This window comes from Salvelinus fontinalis, chromosome 35 (assembly GCF_029448725.1).
Source record: "Salvelinus fontinalis isolate EN_2023a chromosome 35, ASM2944872v1, whole genome shotgun sequence".
Lineage (NCBI taxonomy): Eukaryota > Metazoa > Chordata > Actinopteri > Salmoniformes > Salmonidae > Salvelinus > Salvelinus fontinalis.
This window is the reverse complement of record NC_074699.1, coordinates 37,390,211-37,416,229: the sequence shown is the minus strand read 5'-3', so window position 1 is coordinate 37,416,229 and position 26,019 is coordinate 37,390,211. Positions and strand designations below refer to the sequence as shown.

At 47.5% G+C, this 26,019-nt stretch overlaps 1 protein-coding gene across 3 annotated transcripts in view; it reads left to right on the top strand.

The window, feature by feature from the left end:
* Positions 1 to 3,593: 3,593 nt before the first annotated feature.
* LOC129834802 (zinc finger protein 710-like) overlaps positions 3,594 to 26,019 on the top strand; it is a 45,271-nt gene continuing 22,845 nt past the window's right edge. Inside the window, exons 1-2 of one of the 3 annotated variants that reach the window (XM_055900088.1) lie at positions 3,594 to 7,035; positions 7,317 to 7,520. In XM_055900088.1, the coding sequence (XP_055756063.1) occupies positions 6,961 to 7,035; positions 7,317 to 7,520 (279 nt within the window). In that variant the 5' untranslated portion in view covers positions 3,594 to 6,960. Of the gene's footprint in view, positions 7,036 to 7,316; positions 7,521 to 26,019 lie in introns of those variants that run through there. The other 2 variants (XM_055900089.1, XM_055900091.1) reach the window with 2 other exon arrangements.

Genomic DNA, 26,019 nt, shown 5'->3' with positions numbered 1-26,019 from the left:
CAGTTGAGTTGTTTGGAAGGAACACACAACACTGTGGAGAAAAAAAGCACAGCACACCAACATCAAAACCTCATCCTCAACTGTAAAGTCTGGTGGAGGGAGCATCATGGTTTGCGGCTGCTTTGCTGCCTCACGGCCTGGAAAACTTGCTATCATGGACAGAAAAATGAATTCCCAAGTTTATCAAGACATTTTGTAGGAGAATATTAGGCTGTCTGCCAATTGAAGCTCAACAGAAGTTGGGTGATGCAACAGGACAACGACCCAAAACACAGAAGTAAATCAACAACAGGATGGCTTCAACAGAAGAAAATACGCCTTCTGGTGTGACCCAGTCCTGACCTCAACCTTCTGGTGTGACCCAGTCCTGACCTCAACCTTCTGGTGTGACCCAGTCCTGACCTCAACCTTCTGGTGTGACCCAGTCCTGACCTCAACCTTCTGGTGTGACCCAGTCCTGACCTCAACCTTCTGGTGTGACCCAGTCCTGACCTCAACTTTCTGGTGTGACCCAGTCCTGACCTCAACTTTCTGGTGTGACCCAGTCCTGACCTCAACCTTCTGGTGTGACCCAGTCCTGACCTCAACCTTCTGGTGTGACCCAGTCCTGACCTCAACCTTCTGGAGTGACCCAGTCCTGACCTCAACCTTCTGGAGTGACCCAGTCCTGACCTCAACCTTCTGGTGTGACCCAGTCAGAGTCCTGACCTCAACCTTCCGGTGTGACCCAGTCCTGACCTCAACCTTCTGGTGTGACCCAGTCAGAGTCCTGACCTCAACCTTCTGGTGTGACCCAGTCCTGACCTCAACCTTCTGGTGTGACCCAGTCCTGACCTCAACCTTCTGGTGTGACCCAGTCCTGACCTCAACCTTCTGGTGTGACCCAGTCCTGACCTCAACCTTCTGGTGTGACCCAGTCCTGACCTCAACCTTCTGGTGTGACCCAGTCCTGACCTCAACCTTCTGGTGTGACCCAGTCCTGACCTCAACCTTCTGGTGTGACCCAGTCCTGACCTCAACCTTCTGGTGTGGCCCAGTCCTGACCTCAACCTTCTGGTGTGGCCCAGTCCTGACCTCAACCTTCTGGTGTGACCCAGTCAGAGTCCTGACCTCAACGTTCTGGTGTGACCCAGTCCTGACCTCAACCTTCTGGTGTGACCCAGTCCTGACCTCAACCTTCTGGTGTGACCCAGTCCTGACCTCAACCTTCTGGAGTGGCCCAGTCCTGACCTCAACCTTCTGGTGTGACCCAGTCCTGACCTCAACCTTCTGGAGTGGCCCAGTCCTGACCTCAACCTTCTGGTGTGACCCAGTCCTGACCTCAACCTTCTGGTGTGACCCAGTCCTGACCTCAACCTTCTGGTGTGACCCAGTCCTGACCTCAACCTTCTGGTGTGACCCAGTCCTGACCTCAACCTTCTGGTGTGACCCAGTCAGAGTCCTGACCTCAACTTTCTGGTGTGACCCATTCCTGACCTCAACTTTCTGGTGTGACCCAGTCCTGACCTCAACCTTCTGGTGTGACCCAGTCCAGACCTCAACCTTCTGGTGTGACCCAGTCCTGACCTCAACCCGATTGAGATGCTGTGGCGTGACCTCAAGAGAGTGGTTCACAGCAGACATCCCAAGAATATTGCTGAACTGAAACAGTTTTGTAAAGAGGAATGGTCCAAAATTCCTCCTGACCATTGTGCAGGTCTGATCCGTAACTACAGAAAACGTTTGGTTGAGGTTATTTCTGCAGAAGGTAATTCCAAAAGGTGCACAGACCTTTTCTTGCCACTGTATTTTGATCAGCGTGTTTTTCTGTAACACACTTGGTATCAGAATAGTTGAACCCTTAAACAGAATCCCATCAAGCAGATGGCTCATCCTGTATTGACCATTATGGTACGGCTTGTACAGACCCCCCCCGCATGTTATAGACCCCCCGCATGTTATAGACCCCCCGCATGTTATAGACCCCCCGCATGTTATAGACCCCCCGCATGTTATAGACCCCCCGCATGTTATAGACCCCCCGCATGTTATAGACCCCCCGCATGTTATAGACCCCCCGCATGTTATAGACCCCCCGCATGTTATAGACCCCCCGCATGTTATAGACCCCCCGCATGTTATAGACCCCCCGCATGTTATAGACCCCCCGCATGTTATAGACCCCCCGCATGTTATAGACCCCCCGCATGTTATAGACCCCCCGCGTGTTATAGACCCCCCGCATGTTATAGACCCCCCGCATGTTATAGACCCCCCCGCGTGTTATAGACCCCCCGCGTGTTATAGACCCCCCGCATGTTATAGACCCCCCGCATGTTATAGACCCCCCGCGTGTTATAGACCCCCCGCATGTTATAGACCCCCCGCATGTTATAGACCCCCCGCATGTTATGGCTTGAATCCCCTTTTGCAAACACTCGTAACTGTCCACGTTTCATCTGAGACGGGGCAACTCTTTCTGATAGGGTTTACATGTCTCGTCCTGCTCCTATATCTGGTTTGGTTCTGAGCTGTCAAAAGCTCTGGACAATGTGTCTGCCACTAACAATTCTTTCCCCAGCCTGTACTTCAGTTGCAAGTCATATTTCAGAAGTTTTGTAAACCGTCTCTGTACCCTTGGTGGTGTATATGTAACGGATGTGAAATGGTTAGCTAGTTAGCGGGTACGCGCTAATAGCATTTCAATCGGTTACGTCACTTGCTCTGAGACCTGAAGTAGTGGTTCCCCTTGCTCTGCAAGGGCCGTGGCCTTTGTGGAGCGATGGGTAACGATGCTTCGTGGGCAACTGTTGTTGATGTGTGCAGAGGGTCCCTGGTTCGCGCCCGGGTCGGGGCGAGGGGACGGACGTAAAGTTATACTGTTACATATATGTTAGACCCTCCTTTACAATAGTAACTAACCGTTGTTGATGTGTGCAGAGGGTCCCTGGTTCGCGCCCGGGTCGGGGCGAGGGGACGGACGTAAAGTTATACTGTTACATATATGTTAGACCCTCCTTTACAATAGTAACCAAAGGTTTATCATCTGTTTTACCTCAAAAGGTTTTACAGCTGCACCATCGAGAGCATCCTGACTGGTTGCATCACCGCCTGGTATGGCAACTGCTCGGCCTCCGACCACAAGTCACTACAGAGGGTAGTGTGTACGGCCCAGTACATCAACGGGGCCAAACTTCCTGCCATCCAGGACTCCAGCCACCCCAGTCACAGACTGTTCTCTCTGCTACCGCACGGCAAGCGGTACCGGAGCACCAAGTCTGGGACCAAAAGGCTCCTTAACAGCTTCTACCCCCCAGCCATAAGACTCCTGAACATCTAATCAAATGGCTTCCCAGACTATTATCAGTCACTGCTATAGTAATAACAAGTTATCAGTCACTGCTATAGTAATAACAAGTTATCAGTCACTTCTATAGTAATAACAAGTTATCAGTCACTGCTATAGTAATAACAAGTTATCAGTCACTTCTATAGTAATAACAAGTTATCAGTCACTGCTATAGTAATAACATATTATCAGTCACTGCTATAGTAATAACATATTATTAGTCACTGCTATAGTAATAACATATTATCAGTCACTTCTATAGTAATAACATATTATTAGTCACTGCTATAGTAATAACATATTATTAGTCACTGCTATAGTAATAAGTTATCAGTCACTGCTATAGTAATAACAAGTTATCAGTCACTGCTATAGTAATACGTTATCAGTCACTGCTATAGTAATATGTTATCAGTCACTGCTATAGTAATAACAAGTTATTAGTCACTGCTATAGTAATAACATGTTATCAGTCACTGCTATAGTAATAACAAGTTATCAGTCACTGCTATAGTAATAAGTTATCAGTCACTGCTATATTAATAACAAGTTATTAGTCACTGCTATAGTAATACGTTATCAGTCACTGCTATAGTAATACGTTATCAGTCACTGCTATAGTAATAAGTTATCAGTCACTGCTATAGTAATATGTTATCAGTCACTGCTATAGTAATATGTTATCAGTCACTGCTATAGTAATATGTTATCAGTCACTGCTATAGTAATACGTTATCAGTCACTGCTATAGTAATAACAAGTTATTAGTCACTGCTATAGTAATAACATGTTATCAGTCACTGCTATAGTAATAACAAGTTATCAGTCACTGCTATAGTAATAATATGTTATCAGTCACTGCTACAGTAATACATTATCAGTCACTGCTATAGTAATAACAAGTTATCAGTCACTTCTATAGTAATACGTTATCAGTCACTGCTATAGTAATAACAAGTTATCAGTCACTGCTATAGTAATAATATGTCACTGCTATAGTAATAATATGTTATCAGTCACTGCTATAGTAATAAGTTATCAGTCACTGCTATAGTAATAATAAGTTATCAGTCACTGCTATAGTAATAATACGTTATCAGTCACTGCTATAGTAATATGTTATCAGTCACTGCTATAGTAATAAGTTATCAGTCACTGCTATAGTAATAATACGTTATCAGTCACTGCTGTAGTAATAACAAGTTATGGTCTCATGGTCTGAGAGACTTAAGGTGCCTTTTGGTAAACTCCAAGCTGGCTGTCATGAGCCTTTTACTGAAGAATGGCTTCTGTCTAGGCACTCTACCTTAAAGGCCTGATTGGTGGAGTGCTGCAGAGATGGTTGTCCTTCTGGAAGGTTCTCCCATCTCCACAGAGGAACTCTGGAGCTCTGTGAGAGTGACCATCGGGTTCTTGGTCACCTCCCTGACCTAGGCCCTTCTCCCCCGATTGCTCAGTTTGGCCGGGCGGCCAGCTCTAGGAAGAGTCTTGGTAGTTACAAACTCCTTCCACTTAAGAATGATGGAGGCCACCGTGTTCTTGGGGACCTTCAATGCACACATCCATGCAATCTCCATAGACAAACATTGGCTGTAGAATGGCCTTAGTGAAGAGGTCAGTGACTTTCAACGTGGCACCGTCATAGGATGCCACCTTTCCAACAAGTCAGTTAGTCAAATTTCTGCCCTGCTAGTGCCGCCCCGATCAGCTGTAAGTGCTGTTATTGTGAAGTGGAAACGTCTATGAGCAACAACGGCTCAGCCGAGAAGTGGTAGGACACACAAGCTCACAGAACGGGACCGCTGAGTGCTGAAGCATGTACAGTGTAAAAATCATCTGTCCTCGGTTGCAACACTCACTACCGACTTCCAAACTGCCTCTGGAAGCAACGTCAGCACAAGAACTGTTTGTCAGGAGCTTTGTGAAATGCGTTTCAATGGGCGAGCAGCCACACAGAAGCCTGAGATCACCATGCACAATGCCAAGTGTCGGCTAGAGTGGTGTACAGTGCACCGCCGTTGGACTCTGGAGCATTGGAAGCAGCCACTACTCTTGTCCCATTACTCCCTTTTTGTTAACCAAGACCTACTACACAAGCTTCCAATTACCTAACTTCGTTGCTAATGTATAAAAGAATGAGCTACGAAACCCGCTCGCAGGATTGGTTAACTCTTGAGGTCCCTCTGGTCTCAACATATTTAGGTAATTCATCCATTAGTTTTAGTGCCGCCCTTAGTTGGAATAACCTACAAAATTCCTTGCATTTTGATTCAAATCAAATCAAATTTTATTGGTCACATAACGTGTTTAGCAGATGTTATTGCGGGTGTGGCGAAATGACTGTCTCACAGTCGGCGTTCCAATTCATCCCAAAGGTGTTCGATTGGGTTGAGGTCAGGGCTCTGTGCAGGCCAGTCAAGTTATTCCACACCGATCTCAACAAATGTTTCCCTGGTACCACAAGGGCAGTTTAGGATTCGGGTGTTTGTTCTCAGAGCACCATTTGGGAATGAGACGCTGGTCTCAACTGGGCTACCTTGAATAAATAAAAGTTAAAAAATAATAATAAAATCAAATTCATTATAGAAGGGTCTTTAGACTACTGTATGCACATCAAGAGTTCAGTGTTCAGTCACAACCATCATAGCTGCTGAATATCTGAAGAATCCTAATAGATCATAACGGAATCAGACTGAACCTTTAAACATGAAGGGAGCTCCTTCTAAAATTATAAGGCAGGCAGTAGGACCGGTGGGCCTGCGCCATAGAGATAGATAGAGGACTCATCCTTATATCTGTTGCTATTATAGCATAACAGCATGGGCAGCGCCATTGAGGCAATCTCCATAGTGAAGTAGTCATTTGTCTTCACGATTGGCTGATACCGATAGTACATGACTCCTATATTAGTCCCACCCAGTTAACTATATTAAATACAACCAATATTAATACTACCTTTTGGCGACTAGAGGCCTCTATTCTTCTCTATGGTCTGCACCAAGCCTGTCTGCAGGGTATATTGTGCTAGAGCGCCCTCTGGTGGCTTAATAACGCCCAACAAGGACTTTATGGGATATTATTCATTATTATTATTAGTTATAAATAGAGAGTAATGAGAATAAAATGTTAATAATTATTGTCACTATTGGTTGCATGTGACAGACCTTGCGGCAGACCCAAACTCCACATGGTGAAGACCTTTGTAACAATAGTTGCGTCCCTTTCTTTGCTTGCTGAAATCCATACTTTTTCAATAAACGTGAATACAACCACCACGGACTTTTAGCTCGTTTCTGTTTCTCGGAAGTGGAAACTCAGAACATGTGTCAATGTAAATCCGATGACGTGTGTAAATGAAAGCTATAAAATGATTGTAAAAAAAAAACACGTGTCTATTTCTCTGATTTGTCTCGTTATTTGTCAGTATCTCTAGAGTCGGGACAGAAATGTCTATACAGTTATGCAACAAATGTATTGTTTCCTGGTGCCTGTAATGATCTAAATATGATTGGTTGTCACCAGCTGTAGAGCGTGTGATTTGATTGGACAATGGCATTTGGAGACATATGCATACGTCATGTCATCCCTTTCCTTCAGAAACGAGAATAAAAGTTGCTGGTTGTATTTGATGAATGTTTATTGAAAAAGTATACATTTCAGCAAACAAAGAAAGGCACACGACTACAGAGGACAAACATAGGTACAAGGTAGGTGTTTCATGATTGACATTTTGTTGTGGTATTGACCTTGAGCGAATCAATGTAGTCGGAGGTAGATTCCGCAAAGCCTGGTCTCTGCTCCACTGTGTTGGTGAAGTTCACCATCAACTTCCTTCACCGCGGAATGAGGTTTAGTCCGCCAGGGGCAGACCTTGAGTTGGAGCCGTTTGGCCTACCGGAATGTGTTCTAGGACTAAAACGAAAGTAAAGGTGGTACATGTATTATATGTTAGTAATATGTCAATAGTAACGAGGTGTCTATTCTCCAGGTCAGTGTATCAGCACGTCTGTCCTGTCTGCCAGCGAGGAGGAGGAGGTCTCTGTTTATTCATTTACGTCAGCCCTCTTTCAATCCCTTCCTCCTTCCGTCCTGCTCTACGTACACCGTCAACGGGGACACAACGTTCAAACTGTGTTGTCATATTAAAAGCCGACACAATCACTTCGCCACCATAAACCTCTTTTGGAACCAGGTGAGTTGAATATCTGTTCATTGGTGAAATAAAGGAGGAAACAGCGAGTCGACCGGCCGGCGAGGCGACTGGGTCTCTAGTCGAGCGTAATGTATCAAAGTCCTTTTCATTCGCTCTGAAAACGCTTCTCTGCGTATCGCGGGTGTGTAGCGGGCTTGTTTACGCGTCGTTATCTTTATGGCGGCTAACAACGGCTTGTAAACAAACAGCCCGTCTCCGTCAGCCACTCTGGAGACAAAATGTCCTCTTTTATTGGACTTCCACATTCTATGTGCCATGCCACAAACAGATGGCGTCGTGAGGGGGATGGAGGGAATGGGAAAGAGACCCATAAAGGAGTAGCGAGGCTACACTAGCTATCCCCATCTCAGAGCGGAGCCCTCCATGCCACTAGCGGGTCTGGCCGAACCTGTCTGTAGGAGGCCCGTCCAGACCCGCTCTTTCTTCAACTTAGTTCTCCTGTCAACTTATCGGCCCATTTAAAGATACAGCGGTGTGTTCAGAGACTAATAATGACCAGCCAAACTGGTGGTTTTTGTGCTGTTGGATACATTTGGTAGGACCATGGAGGAATTGGACTCAAGGCTGATGCTTCTTGTTCCAAATGAATGGATTTCTGACCCATTCTCTAGTCTTTTGTAAAGCATCAACATCATCATTAGCCTCAACTACAGTTTTTTAAAGTTATGATTTAGTCCAGGGGTATACAGATCTGTCCCTATGAGGTCTGGACTACTGGTGGTTTTCTCTTCTACCTGATAATGAATTGCCCCACAATACAGTCAGGGACATCTATTTAGGCAACACAGTGATATGGATTATTGTACTGCATTACAGGTTCGCCCAGTGTAATAGATCATTAATAGTAGTCAGATCTTGGTGAAAAAGCACAGGACCCACTGTCGCAGGTAGTGTACTGCATACCAGCTGCTACTGTACATCTGGTTGATGAGATGATCGTCTGGTACTGGAGATTATAGTAATGTCATGGAGGTGGTACAGTAGATTATAGTAATGTCATGGAGGTGGTACAGTAGATTATAGTAATGTCATGGAGGAGGTACAGTAGATTATAGTAATGTCATGGAGGTGGTACAGTAGATTATAGTAATGTCATGGAGGTACAGTAGATTATAGTAGTGTCATGGAGGTGGTACAGTAGATTATAGTAATGTCATGGAGGTGGTACAGTGGATTATAGTAATGTCATGGAGGTGGTGCAGTAGATTATAGTAATGTCATGGAGGGGGTACAGTAGATTATAGTAATGTCATGGAGGTGGTACAGTAGATTATAGTAATGTCATGGAGGTGGTACAGTAGATTATAGTAATGTCATGGAGGTGGTACAGTAGATTATATAAATGTCATGGGGGTACAGTAGATTATAGTAATGTCATGGAGGTGGTACAGTAGATTATAGTAATGTCATGGAGGTGGTACAGTAGATTATAGTAATGTCATGGAGGAGGTACAGTAGATTATAGTAATGTCATGGAGGTGGTACAGTAGATTATAGTAATGTCATGGAGGTACAGTAGATTATAGTAGTGTCATGGAGGTGGTACAGTAGATTATAGTAATGTCATGGAGGTGGTACAGTGGATTATAGTAATGTCATGGAGGTGGTGCAGTAGATTATAGTAATGTCATGGAGGTGGTACAGTAGATTATAGTAATGTCATGGAGGTGGTACAGTAGATTATATAAATGTCATGGGGGTACAGTAGATTATAGTAATGTCATGGAGGTGGTACAGTAGATTATAGTAATGTCATGGAGGTGGTACAGTAGATTATAGTAATGTCATGGAGGAGGTACAGTAGATTATAGTAATGTCATGGAGGTGGTACAGTAGATTATAGTAATGTCATGGAGGTACAGTAGATTATAGTAGTGTCATGGAGGTGGTACAGTAGATTATAGTAATGTCATGGAGGTGGTACAGTGGATTATAGTAATGTCATGGAGGTGGTGCAGTAGATTATAGTAATGTCATGGAGGGGGTACAGTAGATTATAGTAATGTCATGGAGGTGGTACAGTAGATTATAGTAATGTCATGGAGGTGGTACAGTAGATTATAGTAATGTCATGGAGGTGGTACAGTAGATTATATAAATGTCATGGGGGTACAGTAGATTATAGTAATGTCATGGAGGTGGTACAGTAGATTATAGTAATGTCATGGAGGTGGTACAGTAGATTATAGTAATGTCATGGAGGTGGTACAATAGATTATAGTAATGTCATGGAGGAGGTACAGTAGATTATAGTAATGTCATGGAGGTACAGTAGATTATAGTAATGTCATGGAGGTGGTATAGTAGATTATAGTAATGTCATGGAGGTGGTATAGTAGATTATAGTAATGTCATGGAGGTGGTACAGTAGATTATAGTAATGTCATGGAGGTGGTACAGTAGATTATAGTAATGTCATGGAGGTGGTACAGTAGATTATAGTAATGTCATGGAGGTACAGTAGATTATAGTAATGTCATGGAGGTGGTACAGTAGATTATAGTAATGTCATGGAGGTGGTACAGTAGATTATAGTAATGTCATGGAGGTGGTACAGTAGATTATAGTAATGTCATGGAGGTGGTACAGTAGATTATAGTAATGTCATGGAGGTGGTACAGTAGATTATAGTAATGTCATGGAGGTGGTACTGTAGATTATAGTAATGTCATGGAGGTGGTACAGTAGATTATAGTAATGTCATGGAGGTGGTACAGTAGATTATAGTAATGTCATGGAGGTGGTACAGTAGATTATAGTAATGTCATGGAGGTGGTACAGTAGATTATAGTAATGTCATGGAGGTACAGTAGATTATAGTAGTGTCATGGAGGTGGTACAGTAGATTATAGTAATGTCATGGAGGTGGTACAGTGGATTATAGTAATGTCATGGAGGTGGTGCAGTAGATTATAGTAATGTCATGGAGGGGGTACAGTAGATTATAGTAATGTCATGGAGGTGGTACAGTAGATTATAGTAATGTCATGGAGGTGGTACAGTAGATTATAGTAATGTCATGGAGGTGGTACAGTAGATTATATAAATGTCATGGGGGTACAGTAGATTATAGTAATGTCATGGAGGTGGTACAGTAGATTATAGTAATGTCATGGAGGTGGTACAGTAGATTATAGTAATGTCATGGAGGAGGTACAGTAGATTATAGTAATGTCATGGAGGTGGTACAGTAGATTATAGTAATGTCATGGAGGTACAGTAGATTATAGTAGTGTCATGGAGGTGGTACAGTAGATTATAGTAATGTCATGGAGGTGGTACAGTGGATTATAGTAATGTCATGGAGGTGGTGCAGTAGATTATAGTAATGTCATGGAGGTGGTACAGTAGATTATAGTAATGTCATGGAGGTGGTACAGTAGATTATATAAATGTCATGGGGGTACAGTAGATTATAGTAATGTCATGGAGGTGGTACAGTAGATTATAGTAATGTCATGGAGGTGGTACAGTAGATTATAGTAATGTCATGGAGGAGGTACAGTAGATTATAGTAATGTCATGGAGGTGGTACAGTAGATTATAGTAATGCCATGGAGGTACAGTAGATTATAGTAGTGTCATGGAGGTGGTACAGTAGATTATAGTAATGTCATGGAGGTGGTACAGTGGATTATAGTAATGTCATGGAGGTGGTGCAGTAGATTATAGTAATGTCATGGAGGGGGTGCAGTAGATTATAGTAATGTCATGGAGGTGGTATAGTAGATTATAGTAATGTCATGGAGGTGGTACAGTAGATTATAGTAATGTCATGGAGGTGGTACAGTAGATTATATAAATGTCATGGGGGTACAGTAGATTATAGTAATGTCATGGAGGTGGTACAGTAGATTATAGTAATGTCATGGAGGTGGTACAGTAGATTATAGTAATGTCATGGAGGTGGTACAATAGATTATAGTAATGTCATGGAGGAGGTACAGTAGATTATAGTAATGTCATGGAGGTACAGTAGATTATAGTAATGTCATGGAGGTGGTATAGTAGATTATAGTAATGTCATGGAGGTGGTATAGTAGATTATAGTAATGTCATGGAGGTGGTACAGTAGATTATAGTAATGTCATGGAGGTGGTACAGTAGATTATAGTAATGTCATGGAGGTGGTACTGTAGATTATAGTAATGTCATGGAGGTACAGTAGATTATAGTAATGTCATGGAGGTGGTACAGTAGATTATAGTAATGTCATGGAGGTGGTACAGTAGATTATAGTAATGTCATGGAGGTGGTACAGTAGATTATAGTAATGTCATGGAGGTGGTACAGTAGATTATAGTAATGTCATGGAGGTGGTACAGTAGATTATAGTAATGTCATGGAGGTGGTACTGTAGATTATAGTAATGTCATGGAGGTGGTACAGTAGATTATAGTAATGTCATGGAGGTGGTACAGTAGATTATAGTAATGTCATGGAGGTGGTACTGTAGATTATAGTAATGTCATGGAGGTGGTACAGTAGATTATAGTAATGTCATGGAGGTGGTACAGTAGATTATAGTAATGTCATGGAGGTGGTACAGTAGATTATAGTAATGTCATGGAGGTGGTACAGTAGATTATAGTAATGTCATGGAGGTGGTACAGTAGATTATAATAATGTCATGGAGGTGGTACAGTAGACTATAATAATGTCATGGAGGTGGTACAGTAGATTATAGTAATGTCATGGAGGTATAGTAGATTATAGTAATGTCATGGAGGAGGTACAGTAGATTATAGTAATGTCATGGAGGTGGTACAGTAGAATATAATAATGTCATGGAGGTGGTACAGTAGATTATAGTAATGTCATGGTGGTAGAGTAGATTATAATAATGTCATGGAGGTGGTACAGTAGATTATAATAATGTCATGGAGGTGGTACAGTAGATTATAGTAATGTCATGGAGGAGGTACAGTAGATTATAGTAATGTCATGGAGGTGGTACAGTAGATTATAGTAATGTCATGGAGGTGGTACAGTAGATTATAGTAATGTCATGGAGGTGGTACAGTAGATTATAGTAATGTCATGGAGGTGGTACAGTAGATTATAGTAATGTCATGGTGGTACAGTAGATTATAGTAATGTCATGGAGGTGGTACAGTAGATTATAGTAATGTCATGGAGGTGGTACAGTAGATTATAGTAATGTCATGGAGGTGGTACAGTAGATTATTATAATGTCATGGAGGTGGTACAGTAGATTATAGTAATGTCATGGAGGTGGTACAGTAGATTATAGTAATGTCATGGAGGTGGTACAGTAGATTATAGTAATGTCATGGAGGTGGTACAGTAGATTATAGTAATGTCATGGAGGTGGTACAGTAGATTATAGTAATGTCATGGAGGTGGTACTGTAGATTATAGTAATGTCATGGAGGTGGTACAGTAGATTATAGTAATGTCATGGAGGTGGTACAGTAGATTATAGTAATGTCATGGAGGTACAGTAGATTATAGTAATGTCATGGAGGTGGTATAGTAGATTATAGTAATGTCATGGAGGTGGTACAGTAGATTATAGTAATGTCATGGAGGTGGTACAGTAGATTATTGTAATGTCATTGAGGTGGTACAGTAGATTATAGTAATGTCATGGAGGTGGTACAGTAGATTATAGTAATGTCATGGAGATATTGTAGATTATAGTAATGTCATGGAGGTATAGTAGATTATAGTAATGTCATGGAGGTGGTACAGTAGATTATAGTAATGTCATGGAGGTGGTACAGTAGATTATAGTAATGTCATGGAGGTGGTACAGTAGATTATAGTAATGTCATGGAGGTGGTACTGTAGATTATAGTAATGTCATGGAGGTACAGTAGATTATAGTAATGTCATGGAGGTACAGTAGATTATAGTAATGTTGTGTATAATCTATTAGATATAGTGTTTAACCTGGTATTCTACCTCCAACCTTATAGCAGGTGTGTTGAATGTTTAACCTGGTAGTCTACCTCCAACCTTATAGCAGGTGTGTTGAATGTTTAACCTGGTAGTCTACCTCCAACCTTATAGCAGGTGTGTTGAATGTTTAACCTGGTAGTCTACCTCCAACCTTATAGCAGGTGTGTTGAATGTTTAACCTGGGTAGTCTACCTCCAACCTTATAGCAGGTGTGTTGAATGTTTAACCTGGTAGTCTACCTCCAACCTTATAGCAGGTGTGTTGAATGTTTAACCTGGTAGTCTACCTCCAACCTTATAGCAGGTGTGTTGAATGTTTAACCTGGTAGTCTACCTCCAACCTTATAGCAGGTGTGTTGAATGTTTAACCTGGTAGTCTACCTCCAACCTTATAGCAGGTGTGTTGAATGTTTAACCTGGTAGTCTACCTCCAACCTTATAGCAGGTGTGTTGAATGTTTAACCTGGTAGTCTACCTCCAACCTTTTAGCAGGTGTGTTGAATGTTTAACCTGGTAGTCTACCTCCAACCTTATAGCAGGTGTGTTTAATGTTTAACCTGGTAGTCTACCTCCAACCTTATAGCAGGCTAGGTGACTGGGTCTAAACCTGGCTAGGGTACAGGTGACAGGGTCTATACCTGGCTAGGGTACAGGTGACAGGGTCTATACCTGGCTAGGTGACAGGGTCTATGCCTGGCTAGGTGACAGGGTCTATACCTGGCTAGGGTACAGGTGACAGGGTCTATACCTGGCTAGGGTACAGGTGACAGGGTCTATACCTGGCTAGGTGACAGGGGCAATGCCTGGCTAGGTGACAGGGTCTATACTTGGCTAGGATACAGGGTCTATACCTAGCTAGGTGACAGGGTCTATACTTAGCTAGGTGACAGGGTCTATACCTGGCTAGGTGACAGGGTCTATACCTGGCTAGGTGACAGGGTCTATGCCTGGCTATGTGACAGGGTCTATGCCTGGCTAGGGTACAGGTGACAGGGTATATACTTGGCTAGGGTACAGGGTCTATGCCTTGCTAGGTGAACAGGTCTATACCTGGCTAGGTGACAGGGTCTATACCTGGCTAGGTGACTGGGTCTAAACCTGGCTAGGTGACAGGGTCTATGCCTGGCTAGGTGACAGGGTCTATGCCTGGCTAGGTGACATGGTCTATACCTGGCTAGGTAACAGGGTCTATGCCTGGCTAGGTGACAGGGTCTATGCCTGGCTAGGTGACAGGGTCTATGCCTGGCTAGGTGACAGGGTCTATACCTGGCTAGGTGACAGGGTCTATGCCTGGCTAGGTGACATGGTCTATACCTGGCTAGGTAACAGAGTCTATACCTGACTAGGGTACAGGTGACAGGGTCTAAACCTGGCTAGGTGACAGGTGACAGGGTCTATACCTGGCAAGGTGACAGGGTCTATACCTGGCTAGGGTACAGGTGACAGGGTCTACACCTGGCTAGGGTACAGGTGACAGGGTATATGCCTGGCTAGGTGACAGGGTCTATACCTGGCTAGGTGACAGGGTCTATGCCTGGCTATGTGACAGGGTCTATGCCTGGCTAGGGTACAGGTGACAGGGTATATACTTGGCTAGGGTACAGGGTCTATGCCTTGCTAGGTGAACAGGTCTATACCTGGCTAGGTGACAGGGTCTATACCTGGCTAGGTGACTGGGTCTAAACCTGGCTAGGTGACAGGGTCTATGCCTGGCTAGGTGACAGGGTCTATGCCTGGCTAGGTGACATGGTCTATACCTGGCTAGGTAACAGGGTCTATGCCTGGCTAGGTGACAGGGTCTATGCCTGGCTAGGTGACAGGGTCTATGCCTGGCTAGGTGACAGGGTCTATACCTGGCTAGGTGACAGGGTCTATGCCTGGCTAGGTGACATGGTCTATACCTGGCTAGGTAACAGAGTCTATACCTGACTAGGGTACAGGTGACAGGGTCTAAACCTGGCTAGGTGACAGGTGACAGGGTCTATACCTGGCAAGGTGACAGGGTCTATACCTGGCTAGGGTACAGGTGACAGGGTCTACACCTGGCTAGGGTACAGGTGACAGGGTATATGCCTGGCTAGGTGACAGGGTCTATACCTGGCTAGGTGACAGGGTCTATACCTGGCTAGGGTACAGGGTCTATACCTGGCTAGGGTACAGGGTCTATACCTGGCTAGGGTACAGGGTCTATACCTGGCTAGGGTACAGGTGACAACGTCTATGCCTGGCTAGTTGACAGGGTCTATACCTGGCTAGGGTACAGGTGCAGGGTCTATACCTGGCTAGGGTACAGGGTCTATACCTGGCTAGGTGACATGGTCTATACCTGGCTAGGTGACATGGTCTATACCTGGCTAGGGTACAGGGTCTATACCTGGCTAGGTGACAGGGTCTATGCCTGGCTAGGTGACATGGTCTATACCTGGCTAGGTAACAGGGTCTATGCCTGGCTAGGTGACAGGGTCTATACCTGGCTAGGTGACAGGGTCTATGCCTGGCTAGGTGACATGGTCTATACCTGGCTAGGGTACAGGGTCTATACCTGGCTAGGTGACAGGGTCTATTCCGGGCTAGGTGACTGGGTCTAAACCTGGCTAGGGTACAGGTGACAGGGTCTATACCTGGCTAGGTGACAGGGTCTGTACCTGGCTAGGTGACAGCGTTTATACCTGGCTAGGTGACAGGGTCTATACCTGGCAAGGGTACAGGTTCTATACCTGGCCAGGTGACAGGGTCTATGCCTGGCTAGGGTACAGGTGACAGGGTCTACACCTGGCTAGGGTACAGGTGACAGGGTCTATACCTGGCTAGGGTACAGGTGACAGGGTATATGCCTGGCTAGGTGACAGGGTCTATACCTGGCTAGGTGACAGGGTCTATACCTGGCTAGGTGAGATGGTCTATGCCTGATTAGGTGACTGGGTCTAAACCTGGCTAGGGTACAGGTGACAGGGTCTATACCTGGCTAGGGTACAGGTGACAGGGCCTATGCCTGGCTAGATGACAAGGTCTATACCTGGCTAGGTGACAGGGTCTATGCCTGGCTAGGTGACAGGGTCTATACCTGGCTAGGTGACAGGGTCTATACCTGGCTAGGTGACAGGGTCTATACCTGACTAGGTGACATTGTCTATACCTGGCTAGGTGAGATGGTCTATGCCTGGCTAGGTGACTGGGTCTAAACCTGGCTAGGTTACAGGGTCTATACCTAGCTAGGTGACTGGGTCTAAACCTGGCTAGGGTACAGGTGACAGGGTCTATACCTGGCTAGGTGACAGGGTCTATTCCTGGCTAGGTGACAGGGTCTATGCCTGGCTAGGTGACAGGGTCTATGCCTGGCTAGGGTACAGGGCCTATACCTGGCTAGGGTACAGGTGACAGGGCCTATGCCTGGCTAGATGACAGGGTCTATGCATGGCTAGGTTACAGGTGACAGGGTCTATACCTGGCTAGGGTACAGGTGACAGGGTCTAAACCTGGCTAGGTGACAGGGTCTATGCATGGCTAGATGACAGGGTCTAAACCTGGCTAGGTGACAGGGTCTAAACCTGGCTAGGTGACAGGGTCTATGCATGGCTAGATGACAGGGTCTATGCATGGCTAGGGTACAGGTGACAGGGTCTATACCTGGCTAGGTGACAGGGTCTATGCATGGCTAGATGACAGGGTCTATGCATGGCTAGGTTACAGGTGACAGGGTCTATACCTGGCTAGGGTACAGGTGACAGGGTCTAAACCTGGCTAGGTGACAGGGTCTAAACCTGGCTAGATGACGGGGTCTATGCATGGCTAGGTTACAGGTGACAGGGTCTATACCTGGCTAGGGTACAGGTGACAGGGTCTATGCATGGCTAGGTTACAGGTGACAGGGTCTATACCTGGCTAGGGTACAGGTGACAGGGTCTAAACCTGGCTAGTTGACAGGGTCTATGCCTGGCTAGGTGACAGGGTCTATACCTGGCTAGGGTACAGGTGACAGGGTCTATACCTGGCTAGGGTACATGTGACAGGGTCTATGCCTGGCTAGATGACAGGGTCTATACCTGGCTAGGTGACAGGGTCTATACCTGGCTAGGTAACAGGGTCTATGCCTGGCTAGGGTACAGGGTCTATGCCTGGCTAGGGTACAGGGTCTATACCTGGCTAGGTAACAGGGTTTATACCTGGCTAGGGTACAGGGTCTATACCTGGCTAGGTGACAGGGTCTATACCTGGCTAGGTTACAGGTGACAACATCTATGCCTGGCTAGGTGACAGGGTCTATACCTGGCTAGGGTACAGGTGACAGGGTCTATACCTGGCTAGGTGACTGGGTCTAAACCTGGCTAGGGTACAGGTGACAGGGTCTATACCTGGCTAGGTGACAGGGTCTATACCTGGCTAGGTGACAGGGTCTATACCTGGCTAGGTGACCGGGTCTACACCTGGCTAGGTGACGGGGTCTATACCTGGCTAGGTGACAGGGTCTATGCCTGGCTAGGTGACAGGGTCTATACCTGGCTAGGTGACTGGGTCTATACCTGGCTAGGTGACAGGGTCTATGCCTGGCTAGGTGACAGGGTCTATACCTGGCTAGGTGACTGGGTCTAAACCTGGCTAGGTGACAGGGTCTATACCTGCCTAGGTGACAGGGTCTATACCTGGCTAGGTGACAGGGTCTATACCTGGCTAGGGTACAGGTGACAGGGTCTATACCTGGCTATGTGACAGGGTCTATACCTGGCTAGGTGACTGGGTCTAAACCTGGCTAGGGTACAGGTGACAGGGTCTACACCTGGCTAGGGTACAGGTGACAGGGTCTATACCTGGCTAGGGTACAGGTGACAGGGTATATGCCTGGCTAGGTGACAGGGTCTATACCTGGCTAGGTGAGATGGTCTATGCCTGGCTAGGTGACAGGGTCTATACCTAGCTAGGTGACAGGGTCTATACCTAGCTAGGTGACTGGGTCTAAACCTGGCTAGGTGACTGGGTCTATACCTGGCTAGGGTACAGGTGACAGGGTCTATACCTGGCTAGGTGACAGGGTCTATTCCTGGCCAGGTGACAGGGTCTATGCCTGGCTAGGTGACGGGGTCTATACCTGGCTAGGTGACGGGGTCTATACCTGGCTAGGGTACAGGTGACGGGGTCTTTACCTGGCTAGGTGACGGGGTCTATACCTGGCTAGGTAACAGGGTCTCTGCCTGGCTAGGTGACGGTGTTTATACCTGGCCAGGTGACAGGGTCTATACCTGGCTAGGTGACGGGGTCTATACCTGGCTAGGTGACAGGGTCTATACCTGGCTAGGTGACAGGGTCTATGCCTGGCTTGGTGACTGGGTCTAAACCTGGCTAGGGTACAGGTGACAGGGCCTATGCCTGGCTAGATGACAAGGTCTATACCTGGCTAGGTGACAGGGTCTATGCCTGGCTAGGTGACAGGGTCTATACCTGGCTAGGTGACAGGGTCTTTACCTGGCTAGGTGACATTGTCTATACCTGGCTAGGTGAGATGGTCTATGCCTGGCTAGGTGACTGGGTCTAAACCTGGCTAGGTTACAGGGTCTATACCTAGCTAGGTGACTGGGTCTAAACCTGGCTAGGGTACAGGTGACAGGATCTATACCTGGCTAGGTGACAGGGTCTATTCCTGGCTTGGTGACAGGGTCTATGCCTCGCTAGGTGACAGGGTCTATGCCTGGCTAGGGTACAGGGCCTATACCTGGCTAGGGTACAGGTGACAGGGCCTATGCCTGGCTAGATGACAGGGTCTATGCATGGCTAGGTTACAGGTGACAGGGTCTATACCTGGCTAGGGTACAGGTGACAGGGTCTAAACCTGGCTAGGTGACAGGGTCTATGCCTGGCTAGGTGACAGGGTTTATACCTGGCTAGGTGACAGGGTTTATACCTGGCTAGGTGACAGGGTCTATACCTGGCTAGGTGACAGGGTCTATACCTGGCTAGGGTACAGGTGACAGGGTCTAAACCTGGCTAGGTGACAGGGTCTATGCCTGGCTAGGTGACAGGGTCTATACCTGGCTAGGGTACAGGTGACAGGGTCTATACCTGGCTAGGGTACATGTGACAGGGTCTATGCCTGGCTAGATGACAGGGTCTATACATGGCTAGGTGACTGGGTCTATGCCTGGCTAGGTTACATGGTCTATACCTGGCTAGGTGACAGGGTCTATACCTGACTAGGTGACGGGGTCTATGCCTGGCTAGGTGACGGGGTCTAAACCTGGCTAGGTGACAGGGTCTATACCTGGCTAGGTGACAGGGTCTATACCTGGCTAGGTGACAGGGTCTATACCTGGCTAGGGTACAGGTGACAGGGTCTATACCTGGCTAGGTGACGGGGTCTATACCTGGCTAGGTGACGGGGTCTATACCTGGCTAGGTGACAGGGTCTATACCTGGCTAGGTGACGGGGTCTATACCTGGCTAGGTGACAGGGTCTATACCTGGCCAGGTGACAGGGTCTAAACCTGGCTAGGGTACAGGTGACAGGGTCTATACCTGGCTAGGTGACAGGGTCTATACCTGGCTAGGTGACAGGGTCTATACCTGGCTAGGTGACTGGGTCTATACCTGGCTAGGTGACAGGGTCTATGCCTGGCTAGGTGACCGGGTCTATACCTGGCTAGGTGACCGGGTCTATGCCTGGCTAGGTGACCGGGTCTACACCTGGCTAGGGTACAGGTGACAGGGTCTATGCCTTGGCTAGGTGACAGGGTCTATGCCTGTCTAGGTGACAGGGTCTACACCTGGCTAGGTGACCGGGTCTATACCTGGCTAGGTGACAGGGTCTACACCTGGCTAGGTGACAGGGTCTATACCTGGCTAGGTGACAGGGTCTATGCCTGGCTAGGTGACAGGGTCTATGCCTGGCTAGGTGACAGGGTCTACACCTGGCTAGGTGACCATAGGCTAACATGGTTCAGACTCCATAACAGTTAGTCTCTCATGGGTATGAAGATACAGGGTCTATACCTGGCTAGGTGACCAGGTCTATACCTGGCTAGGTGACCGGGTCTATACCTGGCTAGGTGACCGGGTCTACACCTGGCTAGGTGACCATAGGCTAACATGGTTCAGACTCCATAACAGTTAGTCTCTCATGGGTATGAAGATACAGGGTCTACACCTGGCTAGGTGACCATAGGCTAACATGGTTCAGACTCCATAACAGTTAGTCTCTCATGGGTATGAAGATACACGGGGTTAACATAGTAGAATTCTTGAATACACTGATGAAACTAATATTGTCAAGCTGTCTGTGTATTCAACGGTTTTGTTGTAGCCATGTTTGTGTAACAACACATAGTGGAGCAAGGCTTATCTATCCTCTTTCTATATGTTTCTCTCTCTCTTTCCCTTCCCCCTCTCTCTCTCTCTCTCTCTCTCTCCCTTCCCCCTCTCTCTCTCTCTCTCTCTCTCTCTCTCTCTCTCTCTCTCTCTCGTTCCCTTCCCCCTCTCTCTCTCTCTCTCTCTCTCTCTCTCTCGTTCCCTTCCCCCTCTCTCTCTTTCTGTTCCTCTTTGCTCTGTCCTTCTATCATTCTCTCTCTCTCTCTCTCTCTCTCTCTCTCTCTCTCTCTCTCTCTCTCTCTCTCTCTCTCTCTCTCTCTCTCTCTCTCGTTCCCTTCCCCCTCTCTCTCTTTCTGTTCCTCTTTGCTCTGTCCTTCTATCATTCTCCCTCTCTCTCTCTCTCTCTCGTTCCCTTCCCCCTCTCTCTCTCTCTCTCTCTCTCTCGTTCCCTTCCCCCTCTCTCTCTTTCTGTTCCTCTTTGCTCTGTCCTTCTATCATTCTCCCTCTCTCTCTCTCTCTCTCTTTCCCTTCCCCCTCTCTCTCTCTCTCTCGTTCCCTTCCCTCTCTCTCTCTCTGTGTGTCTCTGTCTTTGTCTCTCGCTCTTGTTTTCTCTCTCTTTTGCTCTCGGTTTCCATCTCACTCCCTTCCTCCTCCCTCCCTCCTTCCTCTCTCTATTGCGCTCTCCCTCCCTCCCTCCCTCCCTCCCTCCCTCCCTCCCTCCCCTCCCCTCCCCTCCCCTCCCTCCCTCCCTCCCCTCCCTCCTTTGCTCTCTCCCCTCCCTCCTTTGCTCTCTCCCCTCCCTCTCTCTCTGCATTCCCTCCCTCCCTCTCACGTTGCACCCTGCCCCTCCCGTTCTCTTTCTCTCTCACATTGCTCCCTTCCCCCATCTCCTCTCTCTTTCTCTCTTTCTCTCTCTCCACCATTCTCCCTTCCCCCACTGCTGCTGCCTCTCATTTTCCTTCTCCCTCACTCCACCATTTCCCTCCCTCCCTCCCTCCCTCGTTCTCTTTATCTCCTCCCTTCCCTCCCCCCTCAATCCCTCTTTCATTCCATGCAATCATCTGTTCTAGCTCTCTCTCTGCTCTCTCTTTCTCTCTGCTCACTCTCTCCCTCTCTCTCTGTGCTTCCTCCATTACGCCCCCATTTTGTCCTCTCCTCTGAAAGCTTATCCTCCCTCTTTCCACCATGTTCTCTCCATCAGTTTTTTCCCTCTCTCCTTCATATTCTCTCCATCGTGTTGTTCCCCCTCTTCCAGACCATTTATTATACCAACTTTACGGACTGATAATTGATTCAGAAATGTGCTTTAAACAAACCTCTGTGAATCTGATCTACTTAAAGCTGGTGTTAGTTATCTCTAGAAGTGTCCCAGTGTGTTGGTGTCTAACCGTTACTCATTAGAACCATGGTGTCCCACATACTGTCTATTACAACACAATATCTGCTTCTCTGTGGGTCATGGCTGTTGCTTGGGTTCCACAGGTGTCCATTTCTGGAATACACAATATGCTGATGGACCAGGGGACAGTGTTGAGCTCAGTTCCCCCAGTACTAGTGTAGTGTTGACCAGGGGACAGTGTTGAGCTCAGTTCCCCCAGTACTAGTGTAGTGTTGACCAGGGGACAGACCAGGGGACAGTGTTGAGCTCAGTTTCCCCAGTACTAGTGTAGTGTGGACCAGGGGACAGTGTTGAGCTCAGTTCCCCCCAGTACTAGTGTAGTGTTGACCAGGGGACAGTGTTGAGCTCAGTTTCCCCAGTACTAGTGTAGTGTGGACCAGGGGACAGTGTTGAGCTCAGTTCCCCCCAGTACTAGAGTAGTGTTGACCAGGGGACAGTGTTGAGCTCAGTTTCCCCAGTACTAGTGTAGTGTTGACCAGGGGACAGTGTTGATCTCAGTTCCCCCAGTACTAGTGTAGTGTGGACCAGGGGACAGTGTTGAGCTCAGTTCCCCCCAGTACTAGTGTAGTGTTGACCAGGGGACAGTGTTGAGCTCAGTTTCCCCCAGTACTAGTGTAGTGTTGACCAGGGGACAGTGTTGAGCTCAGTTTCCCCAGTACTAGTGTAGTGTTGACCAGGGGACAGTGTTGATCTCAGTTCCCCCCAGTACTAGTGTAGTGTTGACCAGGGGACAGTGTTGAGCTCAGTTCCCCCAGTACTAGTGTAGTGTTGACCAGGGGACAGTGTTGAGCTCAGTTTCCCCCCAGTACTAGTGTAGTGTTGACCAGGGGACAGTGTTGAGCTCAGTTTCCCCCAGTACTAGTGTAGTGTTGACCAGGGGACAGTGTTGATCTCAGTTCCCCCAGTACTAGTGTAGTGTTGACCAGGGGACAGTGTTGAGCTCAGTTCCCCCAGTACTAGTGTAGTGTTGACCAGGGGACAGTGTTGAGCTCAGTTCCCCCAGTACTAGTGTAGTGTTGACCAGGGGACAGACCAGGGGACAGTGTTGAGCTCAGTTTCCCCCAGTACTAGTGTAGTGTTGACCAGGGGACAGTGTTGAGCTCAGTTTCCCCAGTACTAGTGTAGTGTTGACCAGGGGACAGTGTTGAGCTCAGTTCCCCCCAGTACTAGTGTAGTGTTGACCAGGGGACAGTGTTGAGCTCAGTTCCCCCAGTACTAGTGTAGTGTTGACCAGGGGACAGTGTTGAGCTCAGTTTCCCCAGTACTAGTGTAGTGTTGACCAGGGGACAGTGTTGAGCTCAGTTCCCCCCAGTACTAGTGTAGTGTTGACCAGGGGACAGTGTTGAGCTCAGTTCCCCCAGTACTAGTGTAGTGTTGACCAGGGGACAGTGTTGAGCTCAGTTTCCCCCAGTACTAGTGTAGTGTTGACCAGGGGACAGTGTTGAGCTCAGTTCCCCAGTACTAGTGTAGTGTTGACCAGGGGACAGTGTTGAGCTCATTTCCCCCAGTACTAGTGTAGTGTGGACCAGGGGACAGACCAGGGGACAGTGTTGAGCTCAGTTCCCCCCAGTACTAGTGTAGTGTTGACCAGGGGACAGTGTTGAGCTCAGTTTTCCCCAGTACTAGTGTAGTGTTGACCAGGGGACAGTGTTGAGCTCAGTTTCCCCCAGTACTAGTGTAGTGTTGACCAGGGGACAGACCAGGGGACAGTGTTGAGCTCAGTTCCCCCCAGTACTAGTGTAGTGTTGACCAGGGGACAGTGTTGAGCTCAGTTTCCCCCAGTACTAGTGTAGTGTTGACCAGGGGACAGACCAGGGGACAGTGTTGAGCTCAGTTCCCCCAGTACTAGTGTAGTGTTGACCAGGGGACAGTGTTGAGCTCAGTTCCCCCAGTACTAGTTTAGTGTTGACCAGGGGACAGACCAGGGGACAGTGTTGAGCTCAGTTTCCCCCAGTACTAGTGTAGTGTTGACCAGGGGACAGTGTTGAGCTCAGTTTCCCCAGTACTAGTGTAGTGTTGACCAGGGGACAGTGTTGATCTCAGTTCCCCCCAGTACTAGTGTAGTGTTGACCAGGGGACAGTGTTGAGCTCAGTTCCCCCAGTACTAGTGTAGTGTTGACCAGGGGACAGTGTTGATCTCAGTTCCCCCAGTACTAGTGTAGTGTGGACCAGGGGACAGTGTTGAGCTCAGTTTCCCCCAGTACTAGTGTAGTGTTGACCAGGGGACAGTGTTGAGCTCAGTTCCCCAGTACTAGTGTAGTGTTGACCAGGGGACAGTGTTGAGCTCATTTCCCCCAGTACTAGTGTAGTGTGGACCAGGGGACAGACCAGGGGACAGTGTTGAGCTCAGTTCCCCCCAGTACTAGTGTAGTGTTGACCAGGGGACAGTGTTGAGCTCAGTTTCCCCCAGTACTAGTGTAGTGTTGACCAGGGGACAGTGTTGAGCTCAGTTTCCCCCAGTACTAGTGTAGTGTTGACCAGGGGACAGACCAGGGGACAGTGTTGAGCTCAGTTCCCCCCAGTACTAGTGTAGTGTTGACCAGGGGACAGTGTTGAGCTCAGTTCCCCCCAGTACTAGTGTAGTGTTGACCAGGGGACAGTGTTGAGCTCAGTTTCCCCCAGTACTAGTGTAGTGTTGACCAGGGGACAGACCAGGGGACAGTGTTGAGCTCAGTTTCCCCAGTACTAGTGTAGTGTGGACCAGGGGACAGACCAGGGGACAGTGTTGAGCTCAGTTCCCCAGTACTAGTGTAGTGTTGACCAGGGGACAGTGTTGAGCTCAGTTCCCCCCAGTACTAGTGTAGTGTGGACCAGGGGACAGTGTTGAGCTCAGTTTCCCCCAGTACTAGTGTAGTGTTGACCAGGGGACAGTGTTGAGCTCAGTTTCCCCCAGTACTAGTGTAGTGTTGACCAGGGGACAGTGTTGAGCTCAGTTCCCCAGTACTAGTGTAGTGTGGACCAGGGGACAGTGTTGAGCTCAGTTCCCCCCAGTACTAGTGTACTGTTGACCAGGGGACAGTGTTGAGCTCAGTTTCCCCCAGTACTAGTGTAGTGTTGACCAGGGGACAGTGTTGAGCTCAGTTTCCCCCAGTACTAGTGTAGCGTTGACCAGGGGACAGACCAGGGGACAGTGTTGAGCTCAGTTCCCCCCAGTACTAGTGTAGTGTTGACCAGGGGACAGTGTTGAGCTCAGTTCCCCCCAGTACTAGTGTAGTGTTGACCAGGGGACAGTGTTGAGCTCAGTTCCCCCAGTACTAGTGTAGTGTGGACCAGGGGACAGTGTTGAGCTCAGTTTCCCCAGTACTAGTGTAGTGTGGACCAGGGGACAGTGTTGAGCTCAGTTCCCCCAGTACTAGTGTAGTGTGGACCAGGGGACAGTGTTGAGCTCAGTTTCCCCAGTACTAGTGTAGTGTGGACCAGGGGACAGTGTTGAGCTCAGTTTCCCCCAGTACTAGTGTAGTGTGGACAAGGGGACAGTGTTGAGCTCAGTTCCCCAGTACTAGTGTAGTGTGGACCAGGGGACAGTGTTGAGCTCAGTTCCCCCCAGTACTAGTTTAGTGTTGACCAGGGGACAGTGTTGAGCTCAGTTTCCCCCAGTACTAGTGTAGTGTTGACCAGGGGACAGACCAGGGGACAGTGTTGAGCTCAGTTTCCCCCCAGTACTAGTGTAGTGTTGACCAGGGGACAGTGTTGAGCTCAGTTCCCCCCAGTACTAGTGTAGTGTGGACCAGGGGACAGTGTTGAGCTCAGTTTCCCCCAGTACTAGTGTAGTGTTGACCAGGGGACAGACCAGGGGACAGTGTTGAGCTCAGTTTCCCCAGTACTAGTGTAGTGTTGACCAGGGGACAGTGTTGAGCTCAGT